Here is a 12677-nt window from a genome sequence, read left to right as displayed (position 1 = left end):
GGGGCCCAGCCTCCTCCTCACAGCCGGGAGCCCCCAGCCCTGCCTCCCCTGGCTCCTGCTGCCCCCTCAGGGTGGCCGCCGCACCTGGCCCCAAGAGGACTTCCTGGCTGCCCTGAGCTCCTGTCCGCATTTCTGTCCATTCAAGACCAGGACAGCACCAGGGCTGGGAATACTGGCTCCGACCCAGCCGAGGCAGCCCCGGGGCAGGGTGGGCCAGGCAGGTCCAGCGCTGGGACTCTAGGGAAGGGCTGGTCCTGTGAGCAGACGAGCTGGAGGGTTGGCGGGGGGAGTGTCCCCGCATCGGGCATGGCCCCTCCCAGGAGGGCAGGGAGCCCACAGCAGGAGTTTCTGATGCCCCCAGCCCCGGCCAGGCAGCAGGGTCGGCCTGCGGTTCTGGGAAGTCAGCCCTGGTGGAGGTCACGGAGAAGCCGGCAGCTCCCTGCCGCTCAGGGCATGGGGTCAGGGGTCAGGGGTCGGGTTGAGGCCGTCCAGCACGGAGCCGGCTGCTCTGGCTTTGCTCCTGCCAGGGTCCGCGAAGCTGCCAGATGCTTGGGACACTCAATACCCCAGCTCCCAAACCGGGGGGCACAGGCCTGAAGAGGTCCATTTCCCTGGGCCCTCCAGGTCCCCCAGCCAGCCCAGACCCCAAGCAACAGCAGCTCTGGCTGGCCTGCACCTGCCCCGGGGACCCCACGCTCCGGCTGGGTGAGTGACAGGCATCTCCCACCCTCGTCAAGAGTCCAGGGTCCCTTCTATGGCAAACATTGCAGTGTGGGTCCAGCCCAGGAGGTGAGGCTGAGAGAGAATGAAGGGGTGCAGCTGGGCTGGGCCAGAGGATGGAGCCTTGGCTGGGTGGGCTGGGGGCCTGGACCCTCCTGTGAGGCTGCCCACCCCACCCCGACCTGTCCATTCCTTTGCTCCTGGGTGCCCAGAGGGGGCTGGAGACGGCACATTCCAGGGGAATTGCGGCTAAGTGGCTGATCACCTCCCACTGGGGCAGAAACCAGGAGGCAGAGGCCAGGGAGGTGGTGCCAGTGCCAGGACATCCCCATGCCCCCCATTCACCCTGGCCCCAGCCCCCCCCATTCACCCTGGCCCCCATGCCAGCCCCCAGCCACCCCCGACCAGCCCCCATCCCCCACCTCATTCACCCCGGCCCTGGCCCCCCCTTATTCACCCCAACCCTGGCCCTGCCTCATTCACCCCGGCCGTGGTCCCTGCCCCAGCCCCCACCGCCTCCATTCACCTGGGCCCTGGCCCCCAACTCATTCAGCCCCGGCCCCCTGCCCCCCAATCCACGTCTCTTTGTCTCTCGTCACCGTCTTGCTCTACGCGGCCCTGGGTCCCATTTCTGGCATGTCCATCTGTCATCACAGCTCCTACCTCCGGGTCTGGGTAGGGTGGGGGACTGGCTGCTGCTGAAGAACCTAGAGGGCCCCCATTCCCGGATGGTGAGGCCCCAGGCGGTGTTCAGAAAGGCCCGGCTGGGTGCTGCCTGATCCTGGGTGCCTGCCCCCAGCCCATTCTTGCCCAGGGTTGGCCCGTCAGGTTGGGGAGGAGCCACTGAAAACGAAGCAAACAGGGGAGTCCGCAGCCCGGGGCTCACGCCAACCAGGAAGGTGCAGGCCACGCTCCTGCCTCTGCCTCCTCAGGGCCCCCACACTGCTGTCCCCGCTGACCCAGCTCCAGGAGGGCCCGGCACAGCCTTGGTTCCCCCTGTACAGATGCGCAGCCGCCCAACTCTCTGGAAGGGAGCACTCTCTAGTGCTGTGGCCAAGCAGGGCAGGGGCTGCAGAAAGGAGACCCCCCGCTCCGGATCCAGGTCCCAGGGGGCAGGCCGTGCCCACAGAAGGGGTGCTGAGGGCAGAGAGGAGCCCCTAAGCCGGGGCCACAGCCTTGGCAAGTGAAGCAGAGGCCCTCCAGACAGCCCCAGCCCCTGACGCCACTCTGGGGGGCCCAGGGAGAGAGGTGGGGACGGGTCACCAGCCAAGCCCACCTCGTGCCGATTGGCGCCCGCCCACACACCTCGTCGCAGGGCTGGGCCGTCCCGCCTCACTGCCCAGCAAGCCTTGGGGAGGGCCCCTTCTGTGCCAGCCCCGGCAGGTCCAGGTCCCAGGGGAGGGGTAACAGCCGTGGGCTCTGGCCTCTTCCAACCTCCCCAACCCCACCAACGACTAAGGGCCCTGGATGCCAACCAGAGATGGCATCTCCGCAGCTCAGCAGAGGCCTGGACGTCCTGAGGCCAATTTACACTCTTTGGTGTGGGTTTGCCAGAGCCAAAATGGGGTGGGGGTGGGGCCCAAATCCACAGGACCTGCCAGGGGGCAGCGGCATGATGGTCACATATGGGGCCCACCCCACCCTCCATGGGGCAATTCTGGCCCCTAAGGCCCCCGAGAGGCCCTGGTCATTAGAGTGCGGCCATCCCGAGAGCAGGCGAGGAGAAGCCTGCTGGTTCCAGCCCTGCTCCACCTGGGTGCCCCGGGCACGGCACGGTCTGGGCGCACCTGAGCCCGCAGGGGTGCCTTTCAGCTCCACACGCCTGCGGCGGCCAGCGCATACAAGCACGCGGTCCCGTGTGTGGCCTGCACGTCCTCTTGCCCTGCACAGAGCCCCCCCACAGGACGCAGGCCTCCCGAGGGCCCAGAACAGTGCTGCTCCCCAACCTCTGGGGCTTCCAGTGCCCCACGGCCTGCTGCTCCCCCAAGGCTAGACAGGCCGTGGGCAGAGCTGAGTGGGGCCGGCACGGACAGTGGTCCTTGTCCTCAGGGTCGACGTGGCCCCTGCAGGGGCTGCCAGGGCAGCGCCCAGCCTCTTGCCATCACCATAATCCCGGGCCAGGTAAGTCGGCCTCAAGGGAGGTTCTACAGCCCATACCCCAAGCTACCAGGCTCCCCTGTGAACAGCACCCTTCTGCCCCCATCCATCTCCCGCCGACCTCGGCAGCCCGGCCTCCACCCCCAGTGAAACATCCAGGCAGCACTCGAAGGCGGTGGGGAGGGTGGAGGGCTCTTTATTGTGGTGACCACGGGCATCAGTGGGAGGGTCCCCGGGATCCGGCGGCAGCTCCTCGCCAGCCCCCCTCGGCGCCCTCACGTGCCCAGGAGCAGCCCGGAGAAGCTGGAGCCCGCCTGGATGGTGAGGACGGCCCCGGAGCCATTGTCCACAAACACAGAAGCGTACTGTCCAGCCTGTAAGAAGCACGGGGACGTCACAACCGCAGCCACAGCCCAGCCACTCGGTGGCCAACGTCTGCCCACCTGCCCTGCGCTAGGAGGTGCCGAGGCCCCAGAGGTCTGCACCCTGAGTGCACCGAGCTCACACCCGGCCCAGCCCGAGTGCACCCGAGCCCTCCCGCTCACACCCGGCCCGGACTCACCTGCAGCTGCAGCAGCCCCTGCACCTGTACTGTGAAGACCCTGCTGTTGCTCTCCAGGCCTGAGACGGCCTCCAGGCACCTGAACACAGCCCCACAGGGCAAGAGGGAGGCGTTGCAGGTCCAGGGGGCCAAGACCCGCTCCAGTGCCCAGAGACCCCTGTGGCCTGTGAGCCCCTCCAAGGGTGGTCCAGGGGCTGCTGCCTGGAGCGGGGGCTGAGGTCACTCACATGTGGCGCTGGCACAGGGACTCAATACAGATGAGAACACGCACCACGTCCCGGGCCCGCAGCCGGGCCCTGCCCTGCAGCTCACTGTGGTCTGCGGAGAGAGCCCTGGGGAGGGTGGTGCATGGGGGACGGGGTGGGGGCTGGTGGGGAGGGGCTTCAGGGCACACATCCCAGGACAGGCCCAGGAGTGGCTGCTGGGGCTGGGGAGGGGGCACCTGAGGCCAGGCGTGCAGCAGGGACCCCATGCCCAGTCCAAGGCCCCCCATGGGGCAGGGGGTAGGTCCCTAACAGGACCCGCACCCGGGGCCGGCGATGCCAGGCGCCCCCAGAAAGCTGAGCCCCAGCCCCATCACAGCACACGGCACTGCCCCATCCGGCTCACCCACGTGCAGACTGGCAGAGAACTGGAAGATGCCGGACACGGGGGCCGTGAACCGACCCGAGGCCAGGCTCAGACCGGAGCCTCGCAGGAAGGCACCTTGGGCAGCAGGCTGTGAGGGGCAGTGGGTGAGCGGCCAGCGCAGGGCCTGGCCCCCACCCCACAGACCCCGCCTGGGGAAGGTGCCTGCAACCGACAGCCCCTCACTCGGAGCAGGTCTCCCGGGACCCTCACGCTCACTGTGGGCACCAGCAGGACTGACCCTCGAGTCCACACCCAGGAGGGTCTCCCTGCCTCCCGGCTACCGGGGACCCACGCTCCGTCTGGGCATAAAGTGTGATCTGGGCCCCCAGGGCCTCCCAACCCTGACCCGAGGCAGCCCCTCGCCCTCCTAGCCCCGCCCCCAACCCCCAACCCACGTGCTGCCCCATGAGTGTCAGGCGGTGTGTGTGGTTCCGTCTTGCCTGTGGGGCCCCACCCAACGCCCCGCTCTAAGCTCCCGGCTCCACTCACAGCCTGGAAACCATGCAGCTCCACCAGCGTCCGCTTGTCCACCCGGCGGGGGCCCTGCAGCCGGCAGTGAAAGGCCTCGCCCACCAGCCGCAGGCCCGGCCCCTGGGGCAGCAGCGGGTCCAGAAGCCCTGAGAACCGACGCTCCGTGGCCTCTGTGGGGAGGAGGGCACAGGCCAGCAGGGTCGGCACAGGGCCCAGGCACGTCTGGACTCTGGGCAGTGCAGGGCGGCTGACCTTTCAGCAGCTCCTGAAACTCGTGAAGCAGAGTCTCCGTGGTCACTTCTGCACCTGGAGGTCCTGGGGGACCGAAGAGATCCCGCTGGGGGGAGAGAGAAGCAGGTGAGGGGCCCAGTGGGACCCGGTGGGAGCTACCACCACACCCTGTCCCGGGCTCAGACCCTGCAGCAGCCCGGGCGGGGCTCACCGGCTTCTTGTCCCTGCTTCCGCACCGCTTCCTTAAGGCGCTGTCGTCCGGCCGCCGGACAAAGTTCAGCCATGTCATGTGGGCGTCGGAGAACTCAGGTCCTGAGGCCTGGGATGGCTGAAGGGATGGGACGGGGCTAGCGCACTGAGGCTGCACCCTGCAGAGAGCTGGGACCCCAGGGCAGCGGGGAGCACTCAGGGCAGAACCAGGGAAGGCATCGCCGGCCAGGAGAAGGACCCACGGCCGCCCTTGGGGGAGTCAGAACCCTGACGTCCCAATGCCACCAGCAGGGCAGGCATGCGGGGCTTCTGTGGACACAGCCAGAGCCTGATGCCCTGAGCCCCCCACTCATCTCCCTCCTCCCCCACTCCTCATCCCACTCCTTCCCCCACTCATCTCCCTCCTCTCCCCTCCTCCCCTCCTCCTCCTCTTCCCCCCACTCCTCCCCATTCCTCTCCCCTCCTCCCCCACTCCTTCCCCCACTCATCTCCCTCCTCTCCCCTCCTCCCCTCCTCCTCCTCTTCCCCCCACTCCTCCCCATTCCTCTCCCCTCCTCCCCCACTCCTTCCCCCACTCATCTCCCTCCTCCCCCACTCCTCTCCCCTCCTCCCCCCACTCCTCTCCCCTCCTCCCCTCCTCCTCCTCTTCCCCCCACTCCTCCCCATTCCTCTCCCCTCCTCCCCCACTCCTTCCCCCACTCATCTCCCTCCTCCCCCACTCCTCCCCCTCCTCCCCCCACTCATCCCCCTCCTCCCCCACTCCCCCCTCCTCCCCCTACTCCTCATCCCACTCCTTCCCCCACTCATCTCCCTCCTCCCCCACTCCTCTCCCCTCCTCCCCCTCTTCCCCCTCCTCCCCCCACTCCTCTCCCCTCTTCCCCCGACTCCTTCCCCCACTCCTCCCCCTCCTCCCCCACTCCTCCCCCACTGCTCTCCCCTCTTCCCCCCACTCCTCCCCCACTCCTCCCCCTCCTCCCCCACTCCTGTCCCCTCCTCCCCCTCTTCCCCCTCCTCCCCCCACTCATCTCCCTCCTCCCCCCACTCCTCTCCCCTCTTCCCCCCACTCCCCCCACTCCTCCCCCACTCCTCTCCCCTCTTGCCCCCACTCCTTCCCCACTCCTCTCTCCTCCTCCCCCACTCTTCACCCTCCTCCCCCCACTCTTCCCTCTCCTCCCCGCACTCTTCTCCCCTCCTCCCCCACACCTCTCCCCTCCTCCCCCCACCCTACCCTCTCCTCCCCCCATTCCTCCCCCCATTCCTCCCCCACTCCTCAGGCATCCGCTATCCGCTTGCTCTCCTGTTGACCACCACCGCAATGTGCTGAAGGGACCCGGCGCCCTGGAGGGGCCTGTACATCAGCCTATCTGGGGGCTGAGAGCCAGAGGCAACAGAGAGCAGGCTGCAGGAGAACCGCCCAACCCTGGAAGCCTGGAGGGCCAGCCTGAGCACACACCTCACAGCCCTCCAGCCGGCACCCTTTGAGGGAGGCCCGCCACCCTGCAGGGTCTCTGGAGGAGTGGCCCTGGGCAGTGGGGTGCCCCCTCCCTTCCAGGGGGACTGGCCCGGACTGCTGAAGACCCCCCCACTGCCCCGCCCCTGCCAGCACTGCCAGCCTGGCCCTAGCGCCGGGAACCAGCCCACTCTTCCTGAGCTGGCAGAGCCGCGGCCTCAACCCTCCTCAGCCTTCCCATCTGGGAAACGGGGCCTCGGGCTCCAGCGGGGCCGCGTGGGCTGAGAGGCAGCCGGGCTGGCTGCAGCAGAGACGCCCTCGGGAGGAGGGAGACCAGCATCAAAGGTGTGAGGGCCGGGGATGGGGGCTGCTCTGGCAACTGCGGCTCCCCTCCCAGTCCTGGGGCCCACGACGGCGGCAGCAAGACCTGCCCTCCAAGACCCCTGGAGAGACCCTGAGCAGGAGAGAGGAAGCCAAGGGTTGAGGAGGGCTCGGGGCCTTCTGTCTTTGTGAGGACGCCCGGCCTGACTGGGGCCCCAGGACTTAACCTGCAAGAGGGGGTGCTAGCTACACAGGACCCCCAGAAAGCACAAGGGACAGGCTCGCCATGGCGTCTCCAGCCGCAGGAGTCATGGGGCGCTGGACTCCCAAGGGGTCTGGTGAACCATCCAGCAAGCAGCCGGAACCACCCCACCCCCGCCCCCAAATCAGCAATTAACCTAATAGCAACAGGTTCCTCAGAGCGCGGCAGGCCCACGCCTCAAAGGGTTAACTGTGGCCCCCAACCGCGGGAAGCCCCCTTCACCCACCCACCCCAGGCCAGCTGGGGGCCAGGTCTCCGCTGCAGAGGAGGAGAGGGCTTCCCAGAGGCCGGCCTGGCTGGGCTGCAGCAGATTCCCAAGGCGGGACCGTGGCCGAGGCCTCGAAAAGGGCGACCCGGAGGCAGAGCCGGCAGGGACAGAGCCTGCTGGGGGAGGACGCCCCAGAGCCCCAGCTCCGAAGCTGCCCCGCGAGGGCCCACGTGCGTCCCGGCCGCGTACCTTGGGGGCCTCGGGCAGCCCCTCGCGGGAGGACGCGCTGGCGGTGGCGTTGGGGGGATCTGCGCGCTGGCCAGGCTGCTGCGTCCTCTGTGCCTCCCGCCGGGCCCCGACGCCCCCGAGGAGCACGAGCTGCGGCCCGAGGAGGACCACGACCGCGGCCCAGGCCCAGCGCCGCATGGCTCCGTCCCGAGGCGGCTCAGCGCGGCGAGTCTCGGCGCCAGGGCGCAGTCATGGGGACGGCCGGCGCTCAGAGCCCCCGCGCGGGGGCGAGGCCCAGGGGCGCGCCCGGCCTCCGCCGCTGCATGTCTGCGCGGACCTGCCCGGAACGGCGGCGCGACGGCGCTCAGGTCCCCCCGGGGTCCCGCTCCAGCCCCCGCTCCCAGCCCCAGTCCTCTCTGGCCTCCTCACTCCGCCGCCCAGTAAATCCTCCCCTCGCCTCCTCCTCCCCAGACCTCGCGGGCTCCAGGGTGGGGGCTCACACTCGGATGATCAGCCAGCCACCCGGGCGCCCCGACGGCCAGGGACGGAGACGGGGCGGAGACCCCCACTGACCCCGGCCGCTGCTTCTTGCCTCCCGTCCCCAGACCCCACCCTGCCCCCATTGCTTCCCCAAAGGTCCACCTCATTCTGGGAACTGTGCAGACAGCAGCTACCTCCTCGCCCTCCCTCCCAGCTGAACTCAACCTGGCTCCCCTCACCGCAGCCTCTGCAGCGAGCCACCGGAGGGCAGCTACCAGCCAGCCAAAGCCCCAGCCCCTTCCCACGACCTCCTCACCCAGGCCCCCCCGGGTGCCCCGCCCTGACTCACGGCCCCGGCCCAGGGTCCTGGGGGTGCTGGCGGGCCTGGCTGGGGCCCCACTCGGGGGAAAGGTGAGGCCAGATCATGGCGACAGGCCCCTTGGGCTCAGTGGCTGGAGGAAGGGGGTGGCCAGGTGGGGCTGGAAGACCCTCCAGCCGCTGGTCCTGGCCGAGGCTAACAGTGGCCCAAGGTCAACATGCCGGCCCTGATGGACAGCTCGGAACACTCCAGACCCTCCCCTCTTGCCAGACACGAAGGCAGCCACGCCGAGACCCCAGCCTCAGCCCCAGCCCCAGGCCACATCCACAGGCAGAGCCACGGGAGACCAGGCTGGGATGGGGATGACGCTTGGGAACCCACCAGGGACCCCGGCTGCCCCCTCGCCCTCCGGACTCTCAGGCACTGACTGGCATCTCCAGAGCGCACTGTGGAAGCCTCCCGGCCCCGTGTCCGCTGGTGAAGGTGGTGGAGGACTCTGGGGACACAGCACAGCGCCCACACAGTACCAGCCCTGCTGGACCCCCGCAGGTGAGCCCTGGATGTGGCCTGCATCTAGCATGGGTCGGGAAAGGCAGCCCCAACACCCCTCAATCCAGGCTTGGGGCAAAGGGAGGGGTGGGCAGGTGCCTTGGCCAAGGAGACCCCCCGCCCAGGGCTACCAGGCCCCTCCTCACAGGCAGGGCATCCAAATTTACTCTGTCACCCACTGGCAATGAGCTCCCCTGTGACTCTAGACAGAACAGGCTGGATCTCCAACTCTGACCTACAGGCAGGAAAGTGGGCAGCCCTGGGAGGCTGGACTTCCCACTCTGCCCTACACGCAGGAAAATGGGCAGCCCTGGGAGGCTGGACCGAGGGAGACCGGGCCTCCCACTCCGCCCTACAGGCAGGAAAACGGGCAGCCCTGGGAGGCTGGACCGAGGGAGGCTGGGCCTCCCACTCTGCCCTACAGGCCGGGACACAGGCAGCCCTGGGAGGCTAGACCGAGGGAGGCTGGGCCTCCCATCTACCCTACAGGCCGGGACACGGGCAGCCCTGGGAGGCTGTACCGAGGGAGGCTGGGCCTCCCCCTCTGCCCTACAGGCAGGAAAACGGGCAGCCCTGGGAGGCTGGAGCGAGGGAGGCTGGGCCTCCCACTCCGCCCTACAGGCCGGGACACGGGCAGCCCTGGGAGGCTGTACCGAGGGAGGCTGGGCTTCCCACTCTGCCCTACAGGCCGGGACACAGGCAGCCCTGGGAGGCTGGACCAAGGGAGGCTGGGCCTCCCATCTACCCTACAGGCAGGAAAATGGGCAGCCCTGGGAGGCTGTACCGAGGGAGGCTGGGCCTCCCACTCTGCCCTACAGGCAGGAAAACGGGCAGCCCTGGGAGGCTGGACCGAGGGAGGCTGGGCCTCCCACTCCGCCCTACAGGCCGGGACACGGGCAGCCCTGGGAGGCTGTACCGAGGGAGGCTGGGCCTCCCACTCTGCCCTACAGGCAGGAAAACAGGCAGCCCTGGGAGGCTGGACCGAGGGAGGCTGGGCCTCCCACTCTGCCCTACAGGCAGGAAAACGGGCAGCCCTGGTATAGAGGGCAGCCCTACAGGGTTTGTGGGTTTTTCTCCCCGTGTGCGGAGATGAGAGATCGTAGAAATAAAGATACAACACAAAGAAATAAAAAAGACAGCTGGGCCTGGGGGACCACTACCACCAAGATGTGGAGACCGGTAGTGGCCCCGAATGCCAGGCTGCGCTGTTATTTATTGGATACAAGACAAGGGGGCAGGATAAGGAGTGTGAGCCATCTCCAGTGATAGGTAAGGTCACGTGGGTCATGTGTCCACTGGACAGGGGACCCTTCCCTGCCTGGCAGCCGAGGCAGAGAGAGGGAGGGAGAGAGACAGCTTACGCCATTATTTCTGCTTATCAGAGACTTTTAGTACTTTCACTAATTTTGCTACTGTTATCTAAAAGGCAAAGCCAGGTGTACAGGATGGAACGTGAAGGCGGACTAGGAGTGTGACTGCTGAAGCACGGCATCACAGGGAGACGGTTAGGCCTTCGGATAACTGTGGGCGGGCCTGACCGTCCACAAGAGGTGGAGGAGTAGAGTCTTCTCTAAACTCCCCCGGGGAAAGGGAGACTCCCCTTCCCAGTCTGCTAAGTAGCGAGTGCTTTTCCTTGACACTGACGCTACCGCTAGACCACGGTCTGCTTAGGTCACGGGTGCCTTCCCAGGCGCTGGCGTTACTGCTAGACCAAGGAGCCCTCTGGTGGCCCTGTCCGGGCGTAATGGAAGGCTCGCACTCTTGTCTTCCGGTCACTTCTCACCATGTCCCTTCAGCTCCTATCTCGGTATGGCCTGGTTTTTCCTATATTATGATTATAGAGCGAGGATTATTATAATATTGGAATACAGAGCAATTGCTACAAACTAATGATTAGTGACACATATGGTCTATACCTAGTATAACTCTTGTTATTTTATATATTTTGTTACACTGGGACAGCTTGTGCCCTCGGTCTCTTCCCTCGGCACCTGGGTGACTTGCTGCCCTCACCCTGGGAGGCTGGGCCTAACTGGGAAGGATGTGGCTTCGTGTTCCCAACCCCAGGCACCTTTCAAACGAGCTGAGCCTGGCACCCAGGCAGGAACACTCAGCCCCCACGCTCCCTGTAGAAGACGACCAAGAGGACCCCACCCTCTGGGTCGTCCACCGAGGATCCAGGGTACCCTGGGCCACAGCCACGAGCTGCTCACAAGGGGAGGCTCAGGTGCAGCTGCTGGCTCTGCTCACCCCCTGCACCCCCCAACGCAGACACCCTGACACCCCCCGGCCCTGGAAAAATGGCAAAGGACCACGGTGCCCTGCCCAGCCGCCTGCTGCAGGGAGAGCAGCTCCGTCAGACCCGGAGTGCTCTGCTGTGCCGGCTGGTTCATCAGCACTCAGGCAGGCCTGGGCATGCACTCACAGAGAAGCTCGAGGCTGCCAGAACACAGGAAACGCCTCTTCTTTCCTGTGTCCACGAGGCCACGTGCTCACCTGTCTGCAGAATATCAACCTTTAAGGGGCTTTTCTCTCCTCATTAAAAGACTTCACAGTGTGCTCTGCATGGCGAGGGGACACACCGTGCTCCCAGGGGGAGGTCAAGGACGGCCTCCACCGGTGACACCACAAGAACAGAGGGGCCCACGATTCCTCTAAGGGAGACGGGGACAGAGGGTCAGACGTGCCCGGCCCAACAGGCCAAACATCATTTTTTTTTTTTTTTTTAGACAGAGTCTCAGTCTGTCAGCCAGGCTGGAGATCAGTGGCACGATCTTGGCTCACTGCAACCTCCACCTCCTGGACTCGAGTGATTCTCCTGCCTCAGCCTCCTGAGTAGCTGGGATTACAAGCATATGCCACCATGCCCAGCTAATTTTGTATTTTCAGTAGAGACAGGGTTTCACCATGTTGGCCAGGCTGGTCTCGAACTCCTGACCTCAGGTAATCTGCCCACCTCAGCCTCCCAAAGCGCTGGGATTACAGGAGTGAGCCACCGCGCCCGGCCCAAACATCATTTTTTATTTTGGGCCAGTGCGGACAACATGCCACGGGCACCACCTTCACTGCTTGACCAATGATCGCTAAAAGTTGAGATTTCAGTTGGGCGTGCTGCTCACACCTGTAATCCCAGCACTTTGGGAGGCTGAGGCAAGCAGATCACGAGGTCAGGAGTTTCAGACCAGCCTGGCCAATATGGTGAAACCCCGTCTCTACTTAAAATTAGCTGGGTGTGATGGCAGGCACCTGTAATCCCAGCTACTTGGGAGGCTGAGGCAGGAGAATCACTTGAACCCAGGAGGTAGAGGTCGCAGTGAGCAGAGATCACACCACTGTACTCCAGCCTGGGCGACAGAGCAAGACTCCGTCTCAAAAAAAAAAAAAAAAGTTGAGATTTTAGTCGGGCGTGGTGGCTCACGCCTGTGATCCTAACACTTTGGGAGGCCGAGGCAGGTGGATCCCTTGAGCTCAGGAGTTCAAGACCAGCCTGTGCAACATGACGAAACTCCATCTCTACAAAAAATACAAAAATTAGCCAGGCATGGTGGCGCACACTTGCGGTCCCAGCTATGTAGGGGGCTGAGTTTGGAGGATCCCTTGAGCCCAGGAGGTCACCGTTACATGTGGGCGGCAAGCCACCCAGGTGCCGAGGCAAGAGACTGAGGGCATGAGCTGTTCCAGTGTAATAAAGAAAATATACACAGTAAGAATAGTTATACTAGAAATAGATTATAGATGTGATGATATATGAATATTCTTAATCCTTAGTTTCTAGCATTACTCTTTATTCCGATATTATAATAATCTCTGTTCTACAACTATAACCTAGGAAAAACCAGGCCATACAGAGATAGGAGCTGAGGGGACATAGTGAGAAGTGACCAGGAGACAAGAGTGTGAGCCCTCTGTCACGCCCGGACAGGGCCACCAGAGGGCTCC

The 12677-nt window shown here is 65.4% G+C and overlaps 1 protein-coding gene across 8 annotated transcripts; it reads right to left on the bottom strand.

Moving 5' to 3' along the window:
* Positions 1 to 1339: 1339 nt before the first annotated feature.
* Positions 1340 to 8390, bottom strand: C1QTNF12 (C1q and TNF related 12). Of its 8 annotated transcripts, none has more exons than XM_055099703.2 (8): positions 7412 to 8384; positions 4923 to 5039; positions 4733 to 4817; positions 4499 to 4650; positions 3989 to 4097; positions 3607 to 3711; positions 3380 to 3458; positions 2998 to 3191 (listed from the first exon to the last, which is right to left on the bottom strand). In XM_055099703.2, the coding sequence occupies exons 1-8, from the start codon at positions 7586 to 7588 to the stop codon at positions 3035 to 3037; spliced, it is 981 nt and encodes a 326-aa protein (XP_054955678.2). In that variant the 5' UTR covers positions 7589 to 8384; the 3' UTR covers positions 2998 to 3034. The 8 variants fall into 8 exon arrangements, with proteins under 8 accessions (XP_054955646.2, XP_054955678.2, XP_054955699.2 ...); XM_055099724.2 differs by having other exon boundaries at positions 3607 to 3690; XM_055099734.2 differs by having other exon boundaries at positions 3607 to 3697; positions 7412 to 8381.
* Between the last annotated feature and the right edge of the window lie 4287 nt (positions 8391 to 12677).

This window comes from Pan paniscus, chromosome 1 (genome assembly GCF_029289425.2).
Source record: "Pan paniscus chromosome 1, NHGRI_mPanPan1-v2.0_pri, whole genome shotgun sequence".
NCBI lineage: Eukaryota > Metazoa > Chordata > Mammalia > Primates > Hominidae > Pan > Pan paniscus.
The sequence above is the reverse complement of the archived record's forward strand: the minus strand, read 5'-3'. Positions and strand labels throughout refer to the sequence as shown.

Coding starts and splice junctions, on each gene's coding strand:
- C1QTNF12 (XM_055099671.2), bottom strand. CDS start 7,588: ATGCGGCGCTGGGCCTGGGCCGCGGTCGTGGTCCTCCTCGGGCCGCAG. Junction 5,040..7,411: donor GGCTGCCCGAGGCCCCCAAG/GTACGCGGCCGG, acceptor CCATCCCTTCAG/CCATCCCAGGCCTCAGGACC. Junction 3,581..3,988: donor CTCTGCCAGTCTGCACGTGG/GTGAGCCGGATG, acceptor CCCCCGCTCCAG/GCAGCAGCCCCTGGACCACC.